At 38.6% G+C, this 24,560-nt stretch overlaps 1 protein-coding gene across 1 annotated transcript in view; it reads left to right on the top strand.

Moving 5' to 3' along the window:
- PCDH19 (protocadherin 19) overlaps window positions 1-24,560 on the top strand; it is a 137,048-nt gene that overhangs the window by 65,129 nt on the left and 47,359 nt on the right. Inside the window, exons 4-5 of the mRNA XM_025869217.2 lie at window positions 8,245-8,303; window positions 16,912-17,084. Coding sequence (XP_025725002.1) covers window positions 8,245-8,303; window positions 16,912-17,084 — 232 coding nt within the window. The remainder of the gene's footprint in view (window positions 1-8,244; window positions 8,304-16,911; window positions 17,085-24,560) is intronic.

The raw sequence follows: 24,560 nt of genomic DNA, 5'->3' as shown, positions 1-24,560 counted from the left end.
ACAGGAAAATGGTCTATTGTATTATATATAATTAGAAAACATCAAGCTAACACATTCACAATTTCTAAGACTGTATATTACTTGACTCTTTTTGGTCAGCATGATTACATGTTACAAGCTCGAGCAACAAGCTAGTACCAGGGAAATGAATTTAGAATGATATGCCAAAGGCTGTTACTCCTTCAATCTTAAATAAGCTTGTGGAGGCAACTGGATTTTAAGTGATGTATAATATAAACAATGAAATTGGGGTTGGAATTGGATTTGGGGGGGTGTTGTTTTGGCCCACAAGCACAGGGCCACCCACTGTTTTCCCTCCAAATATTTTAAGTCTTTTCGGCTGACAAGGTTCCTCAATAGAAATTATACTCTGCAGGAAGTTCGGGCTCCATAGCTGCTAAACAGCAGAGATTTGAGGCACCAGTAAATTAGAATTTAGCAGAAAGGAATGGACCAGCTCAGATTCTGAGAGTGTGCTGTGCCTTCCCTGAGCCAGAAGGGCTCAAACATAGGCTGTATTCAGGAGAGCTCATCTGTGAATCCCTGGGCCATTTCTTGTGGGAGGTCTTACATATGTTTCTTATTGTCAGTTGGGCTAGCTTTACCAAGTCATAGTTTCTGAAATCAGAGCTACCCTGTAAAGTCATCACTAGTCATGTTAGGTCACCTTGTAAAGATGGTTGCCAGTGCCTCGAAAGGACAGTTGAAATAGTCACCAAGGTCTAGGGATGAAAGTGGCTCATTCCTGGGTCCCTTGGACTATGTGACTGGGCTCTTCAGCTGGGACTGGAGGACTACCTTCAGTTAGTGTGTGCCAAATTTGTCTTTGTCTAACTGCTAGACTAGACTATCCTGATTCACTCTCTGAAAGGAACTAAGAAAGTCATTCTGAGGAAAATAGGTATAAAGCAGACTAATCACTTCCTTGATGTTACCATCTTGGGTTTGCTTTCTGTCTCGGTAGTTGGTAATGCCAAGAACAGTGCTCCTGGGAATTTTTCTTACTGTCCTTGTTTTGGTGGCATGTTCTGGCTGAGTCAGTATTTAACATGGCTATAGCACTTAACCTGTCTGTTTGTCTTCTTGGCTCTTTAAGAGGGGAATAGCAGTTGGCACCTGCTTGTAAAGTACTTTGATATTGGGGATGAAAGGCGCTCTGTGCCTGCAAAATAGCTTTAATATGTTGTAGTTACATATTTAGGGATGGTGATTGGACTCCAGGGTTTGTTCCACTGGCAAATATGATTGATAGCTATTTGCTTCTCAGGGTGGATTTTGTTTATGTGGAATGCGATAGTGTGACTCACATGATTGTGGATTCATCTTATTTACTCTTAAGCTATTTTTACTCACGCTGAAGTCTTGTTGATTTTGCATTTGTGCATAGAATAGGCATTAACTGGGGCCTGAGAGCTTTTTATAAGCAGATACTATTTTATAGTGCACCGTACCCCACAGAACGCTTAGAAAAAGAGCCCAGAGCCTTATTCAGAAGCCTTTGCTCATCTGTTTAATGGTATAGTGCTTAGCCTGGTCTTGCAGCAGGCTTTTGCCTCTGAATTGCATGGATTCCTGCAGAAAGCTGCTGTGTTTCTCAAGGAGATCTTTGTAGTAAAATTTGCAACTGGGTTGCTCTTCTAAAGGCACAACTTTGGCCCAATCAACAATGAAGGCAGAGAAAAGCACTTTCCCTAGGCTGTGTTCTTTGTCAGCTCTAGGTAGTGTGACCACATTGATGGTGCTAGTGAAATTTTAGGAGTGATGATGAAAGGCTACCAAGAGGGGAACTCTTTCAACTTGACTTGTTGGATGTTAGTTAACCACATGGTCTGTGTTGCCCTGTAGATAGCCCTGTCTGGAAAGCCACTGGAATCCTAGAGTTCTCTTTCACATGTAGAAAAGTAGCTGCCACTGTCAATCTGTGACTCAGAGGACTGCAATCTGGTAGAGCCTTATCTTCTTACAGAAATTTTATCTGCTTTGGTTTGAAAACACGATCTTGTGCTACTGCTGCCATTTCCAGAGATGTGGCAGGACTGATGGATTTAGATGGGCAGACAGCACCAAAGTGTGTCAGCTTATCCCTGGCAGTTATATACAGACTACTGTATCTTTATAAGGTAATGGTTGGGGGTGAGGACAGAGAACAAATTGTAACTACAGAAGGCAGTGTGTAGAATGGATGCTTTCTGAAGAAACAGGACCGCTTGGCCTAATAGAATTGATCATCTGCTTTAATTGTGATAAGTAGCCTCATTATTAACCTCTTCCAGCTCTTCTCTGTTCATTCACTGATGCATTTTGTGAATACTTGCTAAGTGTCTAGCAATGTGGCAGTGAGGACTCAAAAGAGAGCTTCCAGTCCAGTTGGAGGATGAACTGATATACTACACATGAAATAATCATAGAACCTGAGGAAATGCATAACTACATTGCACAGTCTGCACACAGTGCTGAGAAAATGCTAAGTAATGTGGCATGACTAGTGATGTAGATGTATTAAAAATGAGGGAAATTAGATATGGGAGAAGTAGAGGACTGATTTTGGATGACCACTCAACTAAAGATTTAATTTAGATTTAATGCTGAATCCATCAAGAAACCCCTGTAAAGAGTTCCTTAAACCCTTGGAAAGAGAAGTGCTGTGATGAAAGCAATGGGGGAGGAAGATTATCCACATGGCATTTTGCAGAATGGGCTGGAGTAAAAGGCAAATACACATGAGAAAACAGTGGCACAAGGTGAGGAAGGCTGTGGAAATGGAGCTAAAGGAACAGATACATGCACTCGTTCTAAAAACTTTAAGAATTTTATAACCCATTTGACAGGAGAGAGAGGTTGCCTTCATTTATGATGTGACTTAGTATGTGTAAGAAACATAAAGGCCAGATCCTCCTCTGTGAGTCACCTACTCTCATCAAGACATCATGGTGCTATTTAGCTCTATGAAGTTGCAGTGTAATCCTCAAAGTTGTACTCTAGCAGCCTGTATATAAGTATATACATGTATCTGCAGGAGAGTATGTGTCATTCTTTGTGTGTGTATGTATTTTTCATGTTTTTTTTTTTCCCTGAATGGCTGACATTTTAACCATCCCTGGTAAGAAGTCCATTAGTTTGTGACCTCCTTGCAGGTGCAGCCTCTGTCTTTTTTTTTTTTTTTTCATCTGCAGGGGTTGGTGCATGTTTATTGAATGGATGAATGAATGAATGAATGAATGAGAGCCTTTTGTTTTAGAATCCTAGAATTTTTGGAGCTTAAAGGGAACACTGACATCATTTGGGTTATTCTCTTCATTTTATAGATAGATAAATTAAGGCTTAAAGAGGGATACGGTGATTTATTCAAGGCCATCATTTAGTCAGTGACAAACATGGGGAGGGAATTCAGGTTATCCCACTATACCATATTGCTCACTGTAGTCAAAATGGATGTTTGTGACTGTGCATGTGAGAGAGAGAGAGAGAGAGGAAGGGGAGGGGACATAGGGAGGGAAGGGGAGGATAGAGAGAGAGAGAATGAATGAGAATTAGGCCTGAGATGTGTGTAGGCATAGTTACTGGGAGCTTACTTGGCTTGTTTTCCAGTTCAGGGTAAATATGAGCTTTCTAGTGATGGCAGCTTCAGGGATGGTGCCTTTTATTCTATCTTCACTAATTCCTGCTTCAGCTGCTGCTGTCTGGATGGATGAGTCTTTGAATATACATTCTAGCTGGAGGCATGCTGGCTTTATTTTTATATAGAATTTACATTTTCATTTTTATGTGTTGGGGATAGGAAGTAGGAAAAAGCCATTTGTCAATTCATTTCCTAACAATGCCTTTGTGAAGAGATGTCATTTGAACATCTAAAACAGCATTCGGTTTTAGAAAAGGTTATAGGCCTTTTCGTCATTGATCCATAAGTACAATTATCATTATTAGACATCAGCAGTTAAAAAAAGGACGAGCATTTTAAAATCACTTTGCTGTGCATCTGATTTGTGATTCCAGTTTTCCTGTTTGTATTGCTAAAATGATTAAGAGTTAAAAATTAAAACAAAATAATTAGCAGATTGCAATTAGGATGTTTTTCAGTTTGATGGGACTTTTAAAGTGTATTTTAAAATGGCTATTCATTTTCAAATGAAAACCTTAAGGTTTGAGGATTCTCTGTTCTAATCTCAGTGTCTGCAACCTTTTTTAGCTTTGTGTAGTGACCTGGGGATTTGTGCTACTGGGCAAAGATTCCAGTCTTGGAGAGCTGCATTTATTGGTTTCTTTTTCCTTTGGGTTGAAATCTTTCCTGGTGATAAATGTGGTGCTGAGAGAGTCACAGTCACTCTTCCAGACTAGGGTAAAATTCAGTGAACTGTAAAAGTAATGCAAAATGACAATTAAAGTAGGACATTCTGGTACCTTGGGGGCCTGACAAAATGGAAGAATTTGAATTGTGATGTGCCAGACTTATTAACATAGAGACATAATATCATACTACCCACCCAGAAGTCTTGCTGGAAACCTCGTATATCCAGAAAGGAGGAGCTCAGGATAGGAAGTAGTAATCAAAGAAGACTCCAAAGCAGGTAAAAAAACAAAAAACAAGAACCAAAACATTACACAAAAGTCTCTATATTAAAGATCATGTAATTTCCCTCTTAGAACAACAATATTTCAACTCTCTGCCCAGATCTTAACTCTTGTTTTCTAGACAAATATAGTTTCTAAGAACACAGTAGAGTAGAAGGATCAAACTTGAAATGGAAGAGGAGCTGTTTTTGATATATTGATAGCACTGAGAAGTAATAATACTGAGTGTTTGATAGCAAGGTGGTGAAGGACATACGTTAAAAATTAAAGGCAAGAACTCAAAAACCAGAGCACTTTGGGGTCAGTGAGTATACCGGCAAAACCTGTGTGGTACAGTGATTTATGTTTAGAAGGGTGCTCCTAAGTAACCAATAAACAACTGTATGATACCCTTCAGAAACAAGGCAGAATGATTAGGATTTTAAGTCAAAGTTTTAGTCCTTGCAGAGGAAAGCCCTAAGCTATCTAAAAATCTCAGCTATACAGAAGCACTTATTCTTTAGGTTTTCAGAAAATCAAGGTGCTATTAAACCTAAGCCAAGTGAGAAGTCTGTTCTCAATGAGTTCCTAGGATAAACACTTCTAATTAAAGAAAGGATTTGGGAGAAATATATTAAATGGTAAGAAAGTGACTCTTATTTTGCATTCCATGGAGACTGAAAATAAAAGTTTGCTCTAGACCCATTTTTTAATGTCAAAATTTGTTTTTTCAGAAACAAATGTTTTTCTCGTCTCTTTACTGTGTTCCTGTGTTAACTTGGCTGTCTCATTAGAGATGGGGACATTTCCTAGTGAAATTAATGTGACATTTAGAGAAAATTTCCCCTCTCAAATGTTTCATGTTATTTGCCATTTAGAATACTTAGAGAGGGGATTGGAATAATGTCAAGCAAATTTTGATTAAATAAGGCTAACCAGGAGCCAATACTTTCATGCAAAAAAAGAGACGCTCTTTTATTACTTCTTTAAAAAGTGTATTTCTGCTCTGGTTCTTTAGCCTATGTTGAGATGACTTTGATAAATAATCTGACAGAAGAGATGCCATCTCTAAACAGCTGGGCTTGCATTAGAAAACACAGCACATCAGGTCAAAGCCTGTGGTCAGTCCTTTGCTTAGGACAGTTCTCTCCTCTGGATATGCATTAGAAGTACCTGGGAAGCTTTAAAAAATACCAATGCCTGGACCCCACTCCAGGCCACTTACCACAGAATCTCTTGGAGTGGGACCTTGCCAACAGTATTTTTAAAACCCCAAAGTTCCCTAGTTGATTCTAATGTGCATTAGGGCTGAGAACCACTGGCTTCAGACATGCAAGCTATTCATTAAAAAAGATTGTTTCTTTCTTCAGGGTGGTCTGAGTCTCATTCTTTGCTTCATCTGAAGTGTGGAAAAAATGTACCCTTTCAATGCACAGAAGTTGGGTTTGAGCACATACCTTGAATCAATATGAGCAAGAACACTTGACATCAAATATACACGGACCCATAATAGGCTATCTATGGCCAATTAGCTCAGTTGTTTGGATTGTAGTATTAATGGGGTCAGAATAGTGTATGCTATCAATTAGAATAATTCTGTTTCATAGGTTGTTTCCATAACTCCAATCAAGTGGCCTCACAAAGAGACCTGAGACCAATTACAAAAACAAAAAGACAATGGATGACTCAACATAGTCCCACCCACTATGGGAAAATTGGTTCTAGAAATCTGCCTCATGTCTAGTGCTTCAGGTTCTGTAGAAAGCAGGGGATAAGGATTCCCACCATTTCCACCACGAGTCATGATAAATTCAGCTGAACTTCCCCTTTGGATTCTTGTTCTATTGTCCCTATTTTATGTAGGAAGACAGTGAGGCATGCAGAAATTAGGTAATTTACCCAAGGTTGCACAGTGAAACTAGTCATTGAACTCCTGAGTTACTTAATCAGTTTCCTGTTTTAATTGGATAGCATGCTTTTTGGCAGGTGGAGACTTCCACTTGTTGAATTATATATTGTATTGAATATCATAAAAGAGCACACTTACCCAGCACAATTTTTGCCTATTATGTTGGTATAATAAATTAATTCAAGAAATGCTTGTTGCTTGACTGACTGATGGATAACCTGTTCCAGCAATACTTCCAGCATTGTATTCCCAATGTAGCTTCAAGTTTGCCTCTTCTTCCTGTAATTATATTTGCAACAATTTCAGCATCCATTTTCTTATGAACAAATTAGAAACGAACTGACCCTTTTGATTTTTTGCTCTCCCAATTCATCCCTTCCAACAGAACCAAAAATCATTTGTGGTTTACATTAAAGGGGATTTTATCCTCTAGATAAAAGCAGTGTGAGTGGATATTACAGAGCCCATCTTCAAATGAGGAGCATGTAGAGGGCATGAGCATGCCTGAGTAAGTACAAGACAATGGTGGGATTTAGTTTTCTTCACAATACTCTCTCCTCCTTTCTCCCACCTACTCACCACTGCCCTCCCCACCTACTCTAGATACTTAGGGTCCCTACCCTAACTGTTAGCTGTTTGGTACTCATGTGGGGGTTGGATTTGCTATCACCTATTCTGTTTTCTCTTCTACCAAACTCTGAGTTCGTTGAAACAAAAAGCTGCATCTAAGGGCCCTGCACAGTTAATGTCTGACAGGTAGTCATCTGAAAGGAATCTGCTGTTTTGTTAGCTAGACAGCTATTGTGTTTCCTTTTTCAGGCACTTTTAGTTGAAGTGATTTCAGGAGGCCCCAAGGAATGGTGAGCATGGTGAGGATGTCTGGTAGGAAAGCAGGAGGATGGAGATGCATTTAGGCATTTTCCAGTATTATATAATGGTTCAGTGAGAGTAGTACTTTAGTGTTGGGGGTAAGATTCATTTTACTAGGACTTTCAGTTACTTCGGTGTCAACTTTGCCCTGCATTCCCACCTTCCAAGGCTGCCCCCTTTGGGTGTTTTCCCATCTCTTTCATCTGGCAGGTATTCTGCATTTGCTTTTGTAAAGCTGTTGCTCAGGCAGTCTACTGTAACCAGATTAGGCAGTCGTGTTTTAATGATAGGAGCTGAGACAGCGTTTGCTTGCAAACTTCATGTTTCACATGAAAGGCTTTGGCACCCCCTGTGGACTGCCCTTCACCCGGTTTCAGGCATAATACTTGTTTGCCTTTATATCTGTGATAAAACGAAGGCCTTCCTGCATAACCAGTGCTGAGCAAAATGTCTTAAAACAAAGGGAAGTGCAGAGTTTAAATCCACAGTAGGGGATTACCTTGCCTGCATTTCCATATCTATGGAATAAATATTTTAACATGTTAATTAACTACTACTAATAAAAATACCTTTGAACTTCCAGTCAATTTGATGGGCACAGAATTATATCCACTGGGAATGGGAAACAATTAGTTTCTGTAAAGATTGTGGGTCATGCTGGCTCTTCCTCTAAGTGCTTGCATGGTCAGTAGCCATCTGTATTCTAGGGGCTGTTTATATCAATTTCATCTTGGTCTGCAGGTGAGGGCTGCCTCCACAGCGGCAGGCATTCCTCAGGCTGTTACCCCACTACGGCTTCGGTTTGTGATTCATTCATTGCTTCTCGCCCAGCAGAAAAATTCCCTCTAAGTAGGACAGTTTGGCTCTTTTCATGAATCATCTATGTAACCTTTTTAATTTTTTTTTTCCCATTGCAGACTGAAAACTATTCCTTTGATTCCAACTATGTGAACAGCCGAGCCCATTTAATCAAAAGGTATGTTGGTTTGCTTGCCTATTTCCACAACTAAGCTTCATTTAATATAAAAAGCAAAACAGATTAAACCTTTTAAATGATGCCTTTGTGTTTTTTTTAAAGATTTTTTTATTTGAGAAAGAAAGAGACTCTCAAGCAGACTTCCTGCTGAGCAGGGTGTCTGACTTGGGGCTGGGTCTCAGGACCCTGAGACCATGACCGGAACCAAAATCAAGAGTTGGGTGCTTAACCCACCGAGCCACCCAGGTGCCCCATGATGCCTTTGTTTTTGGATTTTAAAAGGAATGCCTATCTGCTTATTGTAAGAGATTTGAAAAATTCAGAAAAACATAAAAAAATAAAAATCACTGGTAATGCCACGATGCCAAAATAATCACTGTTGGCATTTTACCATATTCCTTTACATCAAAATGTATGCATAAACACAAATTAAAAACTGGGGTCATATTAAAATATGGTTTTATATTATGATCTTGAAATCTAATATTAGAAAACAGATACTTTCAAAATCATGTTGATATCGAAATCCTTGTTGCTCTGCACTTTAAATGAAGAGAGGCCTTAAACAATTTCTCATGTGGAACTTCCAATGAATTTCAAGATTGCTGTTGTTTTGTCAACTTTGGAATCATTTTAAAGCTATGTTAATGGTAGATTAACTAATTTCTTATCTTTGAAAAATTTTGTAGATGAGAGAGGAAAAGAATCTTTGCATGATTCAGTGCTTCTTAAAATATTTGGAAACATTTCAAATGTGGCATTCAAAATTAAGATTTGAGTGGTTGGTTGGTCATAACTCAGTTATCCATGGAGCTACAGAATACAGAGCTGAGTACTGCCAAGGAAGATTCCATCTGGTGGGGCACCAAGGTTCAGGGAGCCCTCTAAGGAGGGAGAACTAAACAAAATGGAAAACTATTGTGCTGAAAAACCAGTACTGACTATTCAGATGATGCCTTTGTTACTGCTTCATGCAAATATCCTCTTGAATGATCCAGTGGTTATTCTGCACCTAAAATTGAACTCTGAGTGTGTTTGTTAAAATAATATAAATAAAATAGAGAGGCAAGCAGGGTGTGTTAGAGCTACAGTAGAGAAGATGTGAAAATTCTATTATTTTGCTGGCTCTAATCCCATAAATTTACATTGCCAGATGAGTAGGATTTGAAGAATAAACTGGCTTGTCAAACAAACCACTTTAATTCATGTTTAATTTAATTCATGATGCTGCAGTAACCCCTGAAAACATGCTAGGTTTATCTATATTGGTCTGGAATTGCTTGTGAACTTAAGTGATGATCGTTAATTATCGTTCATTAAAATGAATAGCCCAGCATTACCGGTCATAGCTCAGTTTGGAATTTTTTTTTTTTTTTTGAGGAGTTGGGAGGAATCCATTTTGAATATTTTCTTAGCTCACAGAATAAACTCAAAAGGTAAGGAATTCAAAATTATCTGACTGATTTGTTTTAGTAGGAAAATGACCCCTCTTTATGTGCACTGATTAGAGTAACTTTGCAGCAGAAATCTGCTTTATTTTCTGCTGTAGGACTGTTACTCCAAACCTTCTGGTAAAAACCATGTCTTGACTTATCTTCACAGGTTCCTTGGGCTAGCTCTGGGTACTTGGGAATTCTATGACCAGTTTAAACTGATAACAAGAACCCGATTTTCATAGCATGGCAGTAAGCCTTCTCCTGGGGACCCTCCTTGTATTAGGTCAGCCCCGAATATACAATGCATAGGCAGAGTGATGAGATGAAAACTTAATGTTCAAACATTTCGTTTTGGGGAATTTCCACAGCAGCTTTGGGACTCTCTAGAAACCTCTGATTTTGATTACTTTATGTGTTTTTGTTTACACACAAAATGCACAACCTGGACTTAATAGGCTTTCAGTGGAAAAGTCTCCTGATCTTGCCTGAAACCAAAAATAGTGACTTTTTACCAGGGTCCACTTTGATTAAGAGGAAACATCTGAAACCTCAGGGACACATGCATTTTTGCCAGGTTCTGTTTTTGGAACCTTGAGGGCTTTGGAAAACCACAAAGGCCTTGGAATTTATGGGATCCATTGAGTTTAGACAAAGCACAATACCTGGAAAGATACAGGAAATCTTGTGTGCTATGCTTTTCTGGGGACTGACTATTTTAAATGTAAAATATGTGGAAAATGTTAAGAGAGAGTGGTAACACCAGGTGATAAAAACCCTGCAAACTGTGTTCAAATAGCTCACAGTTATGTTTGAAAGGGTTTTCACTGTATGTGGTTTCTTGAGGATCCATTTACATGCATGGAAAAATCTCCCAGCCAGGAAACTCTGAATCTTGTTATCAGTTTTAATTTTACTATCAAGTCCTGTTTCTTTGTTTTTTTTAAAGATTTTATTTATCTCAGAGAGAGAGCAAGAACAAGCAGGGGGAGGGGCAGAGGGAGAAGCAGACTCCCTGCTCAGCAGGGAGCCGGAAGAGAAGGGAAGTGGGGGGGCTGAATCTCAGGACCCTGAGTTCATGACCTGAGCCAAAGGCAGACGCTTAACTGACTGAGCCACCCAGGCGTCCCTCAAGTCCTCTCGCTTTGAATCCAATTTCAGGAGAATCTTGAGAACTTCTTTTCCTATCAATTTTCTTTTTCTCTCTTCACTTCCTACTTATCCAAAGATGCTTCTTGGACCCTTCTTTTTGGCATTCTCCAGCAGTTGTTAACTGTCTTGTCCAGACAATTTACACACAGGCTTGTTTTTCTCTCTCGCATCTATTTACCTCGGGTAAACCAACGGAAAGACAAAGAGCAAAGGGGTTCCCCTAAGCACGAATCAAGGTTGAGAAGGGTAAAGAGTGGATCTGGAAGGGAAAGGGAAGAGAGATGGCACATAATCTTTGCACCACGGACTCTGGTGTTATATTTCTGTGTTTTTGTTTGTTTGTTTTCAGAGCATCACCTGCAACCTGCAGGTGTACCCAAGGCTTATGTCAGGATTCCAGATTAACAAGCCAAGATGGTTCAGAATTTTTTCTGGATGTGTTTCCTTCCTGCTCTGTTTGTTTCCTTGGTATCTTTTCAGGGCAAGAAAAGCCGGCAGTTGCACTTTGCCCCTGCTGCAACACTCTCTTTCCTCATGCTTGGTTTCTGTGCTGCTGTCTGTTACCTACTCCTGCAGTGCTTTTGGAGCAATAACAAGCAGGGCATGAGGCTGGAGCGCAAAGAAAATAAAGCAGGAAATGAACAAGATAGCAAAGCGGTGTGGAAAGGAAAATGAACATTGGCTCCTAAAGTATACATAGTGCTTTCCTTTTCCACCCAAATTGTTCTAGGGTTTTGCGCCCCTGGTATCATGCCTTGTCTATAACAAGTGCTGTTACATGTTTATTGAATGAATGGATGAAAGAAGTTGAAGAAAATCTCAGCATTTTCCCAATGAGAACGAGTACTAAATTTCCCTGTAAACCAGCAATTTCTGACCTTTGATGTGCATTAGAATCACCTAGGAGGTGTCTTTAGCTCCATCCCTAGAGAATCTCCAGTTTTCATAGGTTCCCAAGGTGATTGTGATGCAGGTAGGAGATCCAGGAACCACTGAAGAATCATCTTTATATTCTCTAAATAGAGTTACAATACCCTTCACTTTTACTCCCTTCTCATTCTTACTCTTAGATGGCATTCCTTGGGCATGTGGTGTCACCTCCTAGGAAGACATGACTTGTTTCCTTTCAGATTATTCTGTCTTTTGGAAAGATTTCCAATATTTTAAAGGGTAAATATGGGGCAGAATGTGAATAATGTTTATTCATGAAGCATTTTCTGAGTAACTCTTATGTTCAGAGTCTTGCTCTGGTTGTTTTCAAACAAATCTGTCCCTTTGTTGGCCACCAGCGCAGTAATAGAAACATTTGCATTTACAATACCATTGCAAATGGGTACCCCTAATTTATTGTCCCACAAAAGTTGGTTTACAAGTCTTTCATCTCCCAAGAGGTACACAGGTAATAAAGCAAGTGAAGTCAGCATTTTTTATGCCTGGCATAAATTGTTATTTGTTTTGGGTGAATAGCCATTTACCAGGCTGTTTTACAATTTGCAGCATCTTGCTCACTGGGTCTTAAAGTGCCTTACTCAAATCCCTTCATTAAGCCACTAAATGTCCTCACAAGATTAGAGTAAGTGGTACTTAGTTCATCAGATGGGCAAACTGATCTTTAAGTGGGTTAACTATTCTAGGGTTTGGGGGAAGGGCGTTAGACCCCTTGCATTTTTTTTTCAGAGGATACATGACTATCATTTTTGGAGTCTTAAAAAATTTTTATGAAGTTTTTATTTATTTTTTATTTTTTTATTAAAAGATTTTATTTATTTGAGAGCGAGAGAGAGGCAGAGAGAGGCAGAGAAAGAGAATGAGCAGGGGAAGGAGCAGAGGCAGGGGGAGAAGCAGACTCTCCACTGAGCAGGGAGCCTGATATGGGACCTGATCCTCGGACTCCAGGATCATGACCTGAGCTGAAGGCAGACACTTAACTGACTGAGCCACCCAGGTGCCCTTTATGAAGTTTTTAATTTTAATTCCAGTATAATTAACATACAGTGTGATATTAGTTTTAGGTGTACAATATAGTGATTCAGCAATTCTGTTTGTCACTCAGTGCTCATCATGACACTCTCCGTTGTGTATTCTTAATCCCCATCACCTGTTTCACCCATTCCCCCACCTACCTCCCCTCTGGTAACTCACTGTCAGATTGTTTTCTGTAGCTAAGAGTCCTTTTCTTGGTTTGACTCTCTCTCCCTCTCTCTCTTTTTCTTTTGTTTCTTAAATTCCACATGTGAGTGAAATCATATGGTGTTCATCTTTCTCTGACTGAACTATTTCACTTAGCATTATACTTTCTAGCTCCATCCATGTTCATGTTGTTGAAGGTGTCAAGTGGCAAGATTTCATTCTTTTTGTGGCTGAATAATATTCCATTATATATATATATATATATATATATATATATATATATATATATATTCATTCCATTATATATATACACCTACATATATACCACCTCTTCTTTATCCATTCATCTACTGATGGATGCTTAGGCTGCTTCCATAATTTGGCTATAATAAATAATGCTGCAATAAACATAGGGGTGCATATAGCCTTCCAAATTAGTGTTTTTGTATTTTGGGGGTAAATACCCAGGAATGGGATTACTGGATGGTAGGTTAGTTCTATTTTTAATTTTTTAAGGAAGCTCCATACTATTTTCCACAGTGGCTACACCAGTTTGCCTTCCTATCAACAGTGCATGAGGTTTCCTTTTTCTCCATATCCTCACCAACACTTGATATTTCTTGTGTTTTTGATTTTAGCCAAGAATACCTGACTTTTTATACTCACACTATCAGTCCCAAGTAGCCCAGTCCTTCACTATTTTATTTCTCTCATTTCTACCTAAAAAACAAAATCTCTGAGATGGCTTGTAATATTCTGATGCATATAAAACGGGTGATCAAACTTTAAAAAAGCAGATCTAAACCAATTGGATGAAGATAAATTGTGATCCTTGGCATCCAAATCACAGCAATTAAATATTATATTTATCATGAAGCTTTTGAGAAGCCAAGACAAAATGGTAAGTACACCAGGGTATATAGTTCTAATTTTTCAATAAAGGAAGGACACACATTTGACAGGAGAATTTCTTTTCCTATTCCTGAATTCTAGGAGAAATTAACATAGTGGACAGTGTCTGACTATAGTTTATGGAAGGTAGAAAAACATGATTTAAATACAGATTTCTTGTATCAATCCTATAAAAAGACCACAGACATAATATTTAATTATAACTCAATGAAGACATTACTGTATAGATTAATGATCATATTAAACAATAACCATTTATTGACCATTTGTGTCTACCCAGTACTTCATGTACTCTCATTGAGTCCTCAAAATGGCCTTGTGAAGAAGGTTTTAGCAAATGCATTTTACAGACAAGGAAATTGAGGCTCAAAGACATTAGATACCAGGTTCAGGGTCCCATTGATGAAGTGGCACAGTACGGATTGTCACTTGTTCTAATGACAGTGCTCTTTCCACTACAGTCTGGAAATCTATCATGCTGCAGGAATAGAGTTTTAAAGAACCTAAAGCAGTGGTTTTCAACTGGGGGTGATTTGGCAATGTATGGAGGGAAACCTTTTTGGTTATAACTTCTGGGAGAAGCACTACTAGCATCTAATGGGTAGAGGCCAGGGATGCTGCTAAACATTCTACAATGTGTAGGATGGCCTCTGACAACAAAAAATTATGCAGCCCAAAATATCAATAGTGCCAAGGTTGAGAAACCTTGGTCTAAGGGATGGTAAATTGTGTTGTCTTTATATTCCTGCTCAATGTATGTCTCAAGCATATTTTGGCAACTGCTGAAATGCACTCATTTCAGGGTTGAAGTCTCTGGCTTAAAGCAAAAATTTTGTGCTGTAGATTAAAGAAATTTTCATGTGCTCCAGGTACCAGAAATGCAGGTCAAAAAATTTATTTTGTTTTAAAAATATATGAACTGGGCAGGTCATTTCCTTTCTTCTGAGATGCAGGAGTCCATGTAGGCAGGACCAAAAATTTTTTTTCTAAAAGAAAAACTTTGGATCTGTTCAATCTATGGCATTAGTATTTACAGGACGCCCCAACATCTGTGCCATAAAGCTAGAAATGGCTACACACTCTAAAGCCTGTGTTTCCAATTGGTCTTCTTGACCATAAAAGAATTTTAGGATGATTGGTTTTTTAATAGAACTGCATGCTGGTGGGTCCACAGGGCTGAGTAGCTGCATGACATAATTTGGAGGAGCTGAGTGAGTTGGCTTATTGAATGATTTTAGTTTTAATACAGGTGATGCTCAGTGATCCTTTCTGAAAATAATTAGCAAACAGGTCAATGCTTTACTCTCTCCTGCTCTTCATTTTCTTATAATTATGGCTTTCCAGTTACCGCCCTTTTGATCTTTTCCTTTTCATATTCAGAGCAGCAAGCATTCTACATCTAGATTGGTCATATGTTAAAAATCTGCAGTGATTCCTTTTGACCAATGTAGAGAATGACAATGTATCTATTGTGTCCATGGCATAGCTCTTCATCATATGTACTGAATGTTATCAAAGCCTGAGAGAGCCAGGCCTGTGGATGTTCAAGGTTGAGCACATCAAATGAGTTTTCACTGTCATCTCCCCAGGCTCCATTTTCAGAGGTACAGTAGGTCTGTTGGGACTTGTCCTAATTCACAAGCATGACACTCTCTGTTGTTGAGACAACAATACATTTTCTTGAGTTTGCCTTTGCTGCTTCCTCACTGATTGGGAAATGGATTCACCATTCACTATTTATTTCAGATTCATAATTTATGGTCCATAGTGTTGCACATCTGCAGATTCTGTCAGGACATACAAAGTATTAGAAATAGCAGGTGGGGCCTCTGTGGATGTACCTTATGTGTTATTCTCTATTTTTGTGTGAGGTTCTTGGATACTATGTTTAGTGCATTGAATGGTGGATTGATTTAACAAATGCAAGAAAAATAGGCCCATAAACTCCTCAGCTGAAGGTTTTCATATTCTTAGCATAAAACCCAGTTTTATTAGAGCTCACTCTCTGGTTCTCACTTTTATCTTACTGTGCATGCACCAAGGCTCCGCTTCTCAGCTTGTGCCTCTCCACATTTTCTTTGTCTCTCTGACTTTCTCAGTTAAAACTTACCTGAGTTCTCTGATCCTGATAATCCCTTCTGTCTTAATTGCATTACCTCAATTTCTGCCACTTCAGTTTTTGCAGTTGATTAGTAGACATTTTTGGAGAAGCAGTATACATAGTGGTTAAGGATCCAGGCTCTGGAGCTAGACTGCCTGGGTTGGTCTTAGATCTGCTACATTTTCATCAGCTGTATGACCTTGGGCAAGTTATTTAACTTCCGTGTGCTTCTGTTTTTTCATCTGTAAATGGGAGTATTAATGGTACTTTTCTCTTACATAGTTGTGATGATTAAAAAAAGTTAATTCATGTCAAGCACTTAGAATAGTGCCTTATGTCTAGTAATTGCTCAGTAAACATTAGCTATTATTTTATTTTGATTATATAAGAAAGAAAAGCTTCTGAAATGGTGATATTCTTTGCAGGTGGTTGTTTCAGATGTGTACCTTTTTCCACCTTGCCTGTAGTAATGCATTGAAGATAAGTGAATGAAAGTGTTAGCTACATCAGCATCCAATAGTGGGAGCCTCTCTACAGTGTTAAGTTCCATTATCTTTATTTTTTTAAGATTTACTTATTTATTTATTTGAGAGAGAGTGAGAGAGGCAGAGGCAGAGGGAGCCCGACATGACACAGGGCTCGATCTCACAACCAGTGAGATCATGACCTGAGCCGAAATCACAAGTTGGACAATCAACCAACTGAGCCACCCAGGTGTCCCAAGTTCCATTACCTTTAAACAGAAATTCCTCTTCTTTCTACTCTTTTGGACAATCCAGTCACTGTTGGCCTCACAGCAGAGCTGATATCATCCTAGCTCTCAAAGATTTTAAAAATCAGATTATCACAGTTGTAAGTTATCATTCTTTCTTCAACCCAGCAGCTCTACTTTCAAGGACTTAGAGGGCAACAGCCTGAAGGATAGTGGCCATGAAGAGAGTGACCAGACTGACAGTGAACATGATGTCCAGCGGAGCCTGTATTGTGATACTGCTGTCAATGACGTGCTGAACACCAGTGTGACCTCCATGGGATCTCAGATGCCTGACCATGGTAAGGGCAGTTTGGATGTAAGTTGCAACCATAGATCCTAAAGAGCCCAGAATGTTTGTAGATACATTGTACTACTTTACTGTAATGAGTTTGTTGTCAAGGTGTGCACTGTGCTCATGCCTGAATAGTATCTACAGAGTTGTGAGATGTCCTGACACTGGACCAGATTCTTTATTTTCCCTGAGTGGATCCCCTAGGTTTGTATAAAGTTCAGGCATTTTAAAAGCTGCCTACATATACATATTGCATACATTCTCTTCAATAGTAACTGCACTGAGCACATAGAAAACGAGCAGATGCCTTCTCACCAGGAATAAATGCCTCTTTTTGCTTTAGTACATGAAATTTAACTGATCAGTCGAGTTGCACAGAACATAGCACTAATGAGACCAAAGGGGTGGGTTTTATTTCCATATCAGCCTTGTTAACTTTACCCAGAGAGAGACTCTGTTCTCTGGGCACAGATTGTATACCCTTTACTGAAGAGGGAAAGTACCAAACTTCCCATTTTGTCTATGCCAAATTCCTCTAGCTACCAAACACATGCCTGCCATTGGTCATAGGAGAGACTATCTTAAGAAAATATGGCTGACTCCAAGTAACATTCTGTGCATACGAAAAACACCTCAAAGCAAATCTCAAGAGTGACATTCACATATATGAGGAAGAGTCTATTTTTGTGAATGCAGCCACACATGCTTTAACAAGAGGAGCTATTTAAAACCATGCTAGGCATAAACCAGGGTATAAAAACATTAGCAGAGTTAAGCTAAGGCAGAATGTTCAGATGGACTTGGGCACAAATGTCATTTTCAGTGTTTTACTGATGCAAACATGCTAGGAAAACAGCCTGTCTTTTTCAATTAAGAACTATGAATTCAGCTTGGTGTTTAGGCTCAGTGAAGCTTCAGAATGCTTGGCTATGTCTTGAGAGAAGCTAGACGCAAGCTCAGCTGGAAGCCCCACTGCTAGAAGACTTAAAGATGAGAAAACAAAATATGGTGATTATGTGCTGGTCTTCAGCTCTTTCATTTCACTGTAAACATCATTAAATGCTTTTGTTTTGGTCTTATAAATGAATCCAAAGGAAAAAATTGCACAATTCAAAAAAAGAAATGTTTTTCATAGAAATAAAGTTTATCTATAGATTCTGTTAAACCGTCTAATCCATCCCCTCCCCAGCTGACTCAAGTGTCAAAGTCTATAATATATAGAGGTCACTACTGATTGTGCACTGCTGTCTTCCCTAATTGGCAAGTGGTGACATCCACAGAGATAATATACTTTCTGGGCAACCTTACTGAGACTAAAGATGAGAAAACTAAACATTTATATAACTGAAACAGAGACTGTTTAATTCTCAAAGGATTAGTAGTGTGTCACGGGGTACAGACTGGTATGTATCGTTTACTAGCCTTGTATCTCCCAAAAGTGCTTTTTTATTTATATCAGAAAGCGTTTTAGTTAGATGCTTTTTAAAATGAAGTGATCCAGGAAAGGAAATGGTCATAATTGATTCTCACTTTATACCTGGCTAGAACAATGCTGTTTTAATTTTTTGTCACATTTTTTCTAGGAAAACAGTATCAGTGGACTATGCTTAATTTTTCTGAGGGAGTGTTTCTTACAAATGGGATGTATTGTGTATATATATATAGTGTAGATTGTATAATAATGAGAGTATTCTAAAGCAAATGTGTGGCATTATTCCAAGACTCTCCTACATATAAGATGATGATTACACACACATGCATGTACACACAGACACTTTTTGCTGTTCCATTTTGGCAACACTTTCATATTTTTTCTCAATATTCAGTTTGCATGTATATATCTTAATTTTTTCCCCATCATTCCAGCGGTGGCTGGATCTTTTTTTTTTTAAGATTTTATTTATTTTACAGAGAGAGAGAGAGAGAGAACACAAGCAGGGGGAGTGGCAGGCAGAGGCAGAGGGAGAAGCAGGCTCCCTGTAGAGCAGGGGGAGCCCGATGCGGGGCTCGATCCCAGGACACCGGGATCATGACCCAAGCCAAACGCAGCCACTCAACCAACTGAGCCACCCAGGCACCCAGCAGTGGCTAGATCTTAAGCCAACCCTTGAGTTTGCTTTCTTCGATTTGGTTGAGTCATTAAACTTTAGGTACAGTTGGAATTCCAGTCTTGCTTACACCTCAGGCTCTACCTAGTGAGTTCTCAGTGCTTGTGAGTTTCCATAATAGTATTTAATTGTTATATCCCAAATCAACTCTAGGCTGCGCACATAATTGTGTCACCTCAGTTATTGCTACCTCAAACAACAGCAACAATTTCAACAATTAACATTTTATAAGATTTTACCAACTCAAACCTGGATTCACATAATATTTTTCATTTTATCCTGAGGAAGAGTAGTTGAAAGACAATCACTGAGTGAACTTACCATGTATGCCTGATCTTGTAACCATTCTAACTAGAATAGTTCTAGGTATATTAACTCCAGGGCAATATGGTACTGCTGCTTCTTGGGACTACCAATTTAGAAAGGTCATGAGGAAAAATGGAATCATCTCTGGACTCAGACCTGCACTGAAAGTCTCAAAGATTCCCTGAGGGGGGGAAAAATAGTCTCAGGTCTCTTTGGTTCATTGATACTGTGATGGGTATCTCAAACCCAAGTGCTCTAAAATCCTGGTGGTTCCAGTGCTGAGCAGTTCTTGAGGTTTGAGTAGATGTCTCTGGAGAAGAATAAGGGTTTTAAACACCTTGTCCAACTAACTCTGATCCTGATAATATTTCTTCTGGTTCTGTCAGAATCACTCCAAAATTGGGCCAAATATACCCAATAGAGTGTACCTTACACCTTTGTTTTGGCTTCATCTTGGATTTCATGTCTGTAGTTTTCTGTGTTTTCTAATTTGGTTATTAGCACAGCATTTTTCTTTGCATGTATAGGGACCCATGATTGATAGGGAGTGTCAGGATTTTCAAAATAGAGATAATTTTATGCATCTGTTAATTTTTTCCTTGAGCAGGAATGGATTGTTCGTGAGCTAATATTGTGTTGCCAGCGTTTGAGGAAAAAGGTACAAATTGTATTTGCTCCCCACTTTCCCAGACACCTGGGCCCTGTGCTGCTTCACACTGCCAAAGTTTCTTTGGGTTTTGTTCTTATAACTGCTATAGCAGAATGCTTAGTTGTGAATGTCAAAGGTACTTCATGACTTTCTGAGTAAAAGCCCAAATCCCTTAATATTCAGCAACCCATCTCTGAGAACAGTCCTCTAGGGATGGAACCCAGAATCAGTATATTCGACCAAAGAAGGAGAATGTCTGGAAAGCTTTTGCACCTGAAGGGCAAAGCCAGGGGTTTAGCCACTTGAGTTTGGATTGTGTTTTGACTGCCCCAACCTAATACATCCATGAGCTGAGTCAGGGTGGAGATGAAAATTAATGACAGGAATCTCTGCTTTCCAGATTATCATCAATCCTGGTATCACTCTCAACTTGCCCAAGACCAGGTCACTTGGTTGGCTGAGCTGAATTTCCTTGTTGCCAGGTGACTTAATTACAAATTCATTTATCATCTGAGTGCCTTTGGATTAATTATGTCTCAGCTTGTCCCCAGTAATTCAGCTCTTATTGTCATGGCTTCCCAGAAAAGAAGGTGATGGAGAATTCTTTATCCTATACTTTCTACTCACATATAGCACTTTTTGGAATGCTATCTCTCTGTAGCTCTCAGAGTGCCTTGAGAACAAGTAAGTGTTGTCATTCAGGATATTTTACCACCTGATTTAGGTCTTGAGGTGGTTTGACACTGAGCTTGGGAGTCACACTCAAATCTTTTAACCAATGCCTTCACTTCCTGATTTTGACTTATTTGGTAAAATTACCAACTTCTGGCAAAGCCAAGAATTTTGCCTTATGCAATTGCAGCAGACAGTCTCCAAGAAGAGTAACTGACCATTACAGAGGTCAGAGGTGCCAGAGGTTCATGGGTTTGTTGCACAATTAGGGATATCACTGGGTTTGAATCTCTTCCTTTCAGAGTTATTTCTGGGTTGAGTGGTGCTGAGGTTAATAGGCTTCTGTCTCTTCCATGCTTCTTTGCATGACCATTTGTGATTACTTGGATATACCATTATGTTTACTTAAATATGTAGTCCTTTTGGGAATCATGTCCTAGAACTATACATACTAGTCCCAAGCTCAACTAATTTGTTTCAAATCATATTCAGTGTCTCTTACTTTATGATTTTAATTATTGATTATAAATTCATCAGCTGAAAAGATGACTCTAATTGCTCTAATGTGGACCTAGTTTGGAGTTCACTACAACACTGAATCGGTTTGCCTCCCATGCTAATTGATACCAAATGGAAGCAACATACAGAAACTCACAATAACATCTATCTGCTTTCATATCTAAATGCATCCAAATGCAGTGTAATGATTGCTTTATTTCTGGAAGTATAAATAGTTCTGCATTTTACTAAACTTGTTTATTTGGTAGTTCATCACCTGAATATCATTTAACAGGTTTGTTGTGTAAAATATGGATTGAAAGAACTTGATCTGTGCCTAATTCAACTGCTATTACAAATTAGCCATGAAAATGTTCTGTAAGTTTCACACTATGCATAGTCTAGTTTCAATCACAGGTGTATTAAGACGTTTACACTTCCAACACTCTACCAGCAATGTGTAATTTTATTTCCTCTAGCCTTTTGATGAAATTATGATTTAGTGACTGAACATCCTTTGCTTATCCTCTACCTATCCCCCTGACTCACCTCTCACCTCCCTAAATTTCCAAACATTCATTTCAGTTAGTCTTTTGGCAAAATAGGGAGTTCTCAATGGAGAGTATTTTGTGACATTGCAAAGCAGTGTGCTGCTGGGCTCCAGAAATTGTAGCATGGACCAGATGTTCATAGAGTAATTGAAAATTCCATTTTATCAGAATAGCATTTGCTGTCAAAAACTTTTATCTTTACTTCAACAAAGAGGTTGATTGGATCCCCCTGGACCTGAATTAGCATCTTTGAAGCTAGATATACTGTTTTGCAATTCATGTGGTTAGTTCTCCCCTGATTTTGCTCATATAGGATCTTTTAAAAATGTCTTCAGACTCATGCTTATATATATATATATATATATATATACAAGGTGAAATGTTTAATTACTTGAACAGTGGAATGTATATGTATATAGTGAATCTATATATGTGACTTTCAGCTGTTTCCATCTATCTCAGGCATACTGTATTCTAATGTCAGGTAGGAACAATCCATGAGTAGATATCTTTCACCCATTCATTCAACAATATTTTTGAGTGCCCACTGTGTGCCTGTCTCTGGGAATTGAATGTGTCAATTATAGCTATTATTGACTGTGAAAGTTCTCATATTTTTAGCTTTGCTTATATCTGGGGTTTACTGAATTGACCAAGGTCAGCTCAATGATGAAATGAATAACTCTTTATGATTTTAGAAATCATTATAAGAATAGAGCCTGGTACTATTAGAAACCTTATTAATGTGTCAACAAAGCAAAAGAAACAATAAAAGGAGACTGTTACAATCAAGATCTTGCTTTTAATAAGACTATCATGAAAGGCTCTTCCTTGATGTCCTAATTTGAACAATGTCACAGAGGTAAACATTTTCTTTTTGAATCTATCTGCTCTGAGGCTGAACTTGCTTACCTTTAGTTAACTTCATTATAAGACCATAGGTTTAATCTCTGACATGCCCAGTTACCTTGCTGGTTTAGAGGCACTCAGTGGTACTCAATGCCCAGTTTCCCTTTTTCTCTGATGTCTGGGAACTTTTATCCATTCTCAGTCTCAGCAGTGGCTGGGCAGGAGGGAATAGAGGGACAGGTGGATGCTTTTGTTTATTTCAACTACATTGCTGCACCAGATAATTGGACTCCTTTCAAAGCATTATTTACATTTTATTGGCAAGACAGTTGCTGGAATAAAAAGTTGTCCTTAACTAATGGAAACATCCATGCTGTTAGCAGTTGTTTGCTAGCATTATTTTGGCATGGACCTTTTGGTCAGAGAATTCTTTTAGGACAGTTCTCTTCATCTGCTTTGAAGTAGAAATACTATGCCCCCCACTTTTTTATTTTTATTTATTTTTATTTATTTTTAAAGATTTCATTTATTCATTTGACAGAGAGAGACACAGCGAGAGAGGGAACACAAGCAGGGGGAGTGGGAGAGGGAGAAGCAGGCTTCCCGCTGAGTGGGGAGCCCGATGTGGGACTCGATCCCAGGACCCTGCGATCATGATCTGAGCCGAAGGCAGATGCTTAACGACTGAGCCACCCAGGCGCCCCTGCCCCACACTTTTTTTAAAAAAATAAAATGTTTTCCTGATCCACTTGGAACTTTTAGTTGTCTCATATTCAATGTCTATTTTAAAATTTATTATTAATAATTACCTGTGGAAAGGTATTCATTATTCATCAAGAGAATAAATATCAGGGGTTTTCTTGACTGACACTAAGAATTTCTGTATTTTTAAGCATTTAGAAAGCATTGGAGGATGGAAATTATATAAAGGGAGAACACTGGACAATTAAGAATTTTATTCTCTAGGAGTTTATGGCCCAGTAGCACAAATAGTCCAGTATGGAATAGACTGCGTAGGATCAGTGAAGAAATTAATTAAGGTTATTTGAGCTGGAAAGCAAAATACATTTCAAGGGACGCTTTGGTGTAATGGGATCCCTTTGGAGGAATAGTGGAAGCCAGGCCCCAATATAGTAGGCTAGATAAAATTCTGCTCTATTTGGGTGATTTGCTAGGTGAATATTTATGATAAAGCAAGTTCCATAAGCCACGATAAGTAGGGACACTGCCAATAGGATAACAGATGAGAAGCAAATCAAGTTGTTTTTTGGGCTAGATCATATGGGTTGCTTTGCGTACACAAAAATGTCCACTTAAATGTCAAGATCATCATCTTCTTTGGGTCTTTCTATCTGTTTAACAACATTTCTGTCCTATCATAAGATGTTTAAGAACCAAAAACTCCATCAGGATGGGAAGACATAAATCTAAATTTGTCATTTAAATATTTATGAAGTTTTTTTCTGTTCATTTTCCCTTAACTCCTTTATTATGAAATAAATATAGAGAATCAAGTCCAGTCATAATTTAAAAAACAATTTCAAGAATACCAAAATCATGTGTTATTTCTTTATTATATGGGCAAAATACTTGTGAGATGGTTTTCCTCTTTTATAGATGCTTTTTGTCATCCAGAGTTGTGTCTTAGCCCCAGATATTTTTGGTCTCTGTCTTTACCAGATGGGTGATTGCCTGTTTACTTTGGGCCAAGGAAAGGCAATTACGCACATCTACTTTGGAATTGTGGCTCATTGACAAGCAAGTCTTTTCAGTTTCTTTTCCTACATGGCTTATCTCCAACAAATCCCCAAACGTGGAAAAATCAATAAGCTCCAGACTGGAAAATGTTT

This window comes from Callorhinus ursinus, unplaced genomic scaffold (assembly GCF_003265705.2).
Source record: "Callorhinus ursinus isolate GAN/ISIS: 27379988/994484 unplaced genomic scaffold, GSC_fseal_2.0 scaffold67, whole genome shotgun sequence".
Taxonomy (NCBI): domain Eukaryota; kingdom Metazoa; phylum Chordata; class Mammalia; order Carnivora; family Otariidae; genus Callorhinus; species Callorhinus ursinus.
The sequence above is the reverse complement of the archived record's forward strand: the minus strand, read 5'-3'. Positions and strand labels throughout refer to the sequence as shown.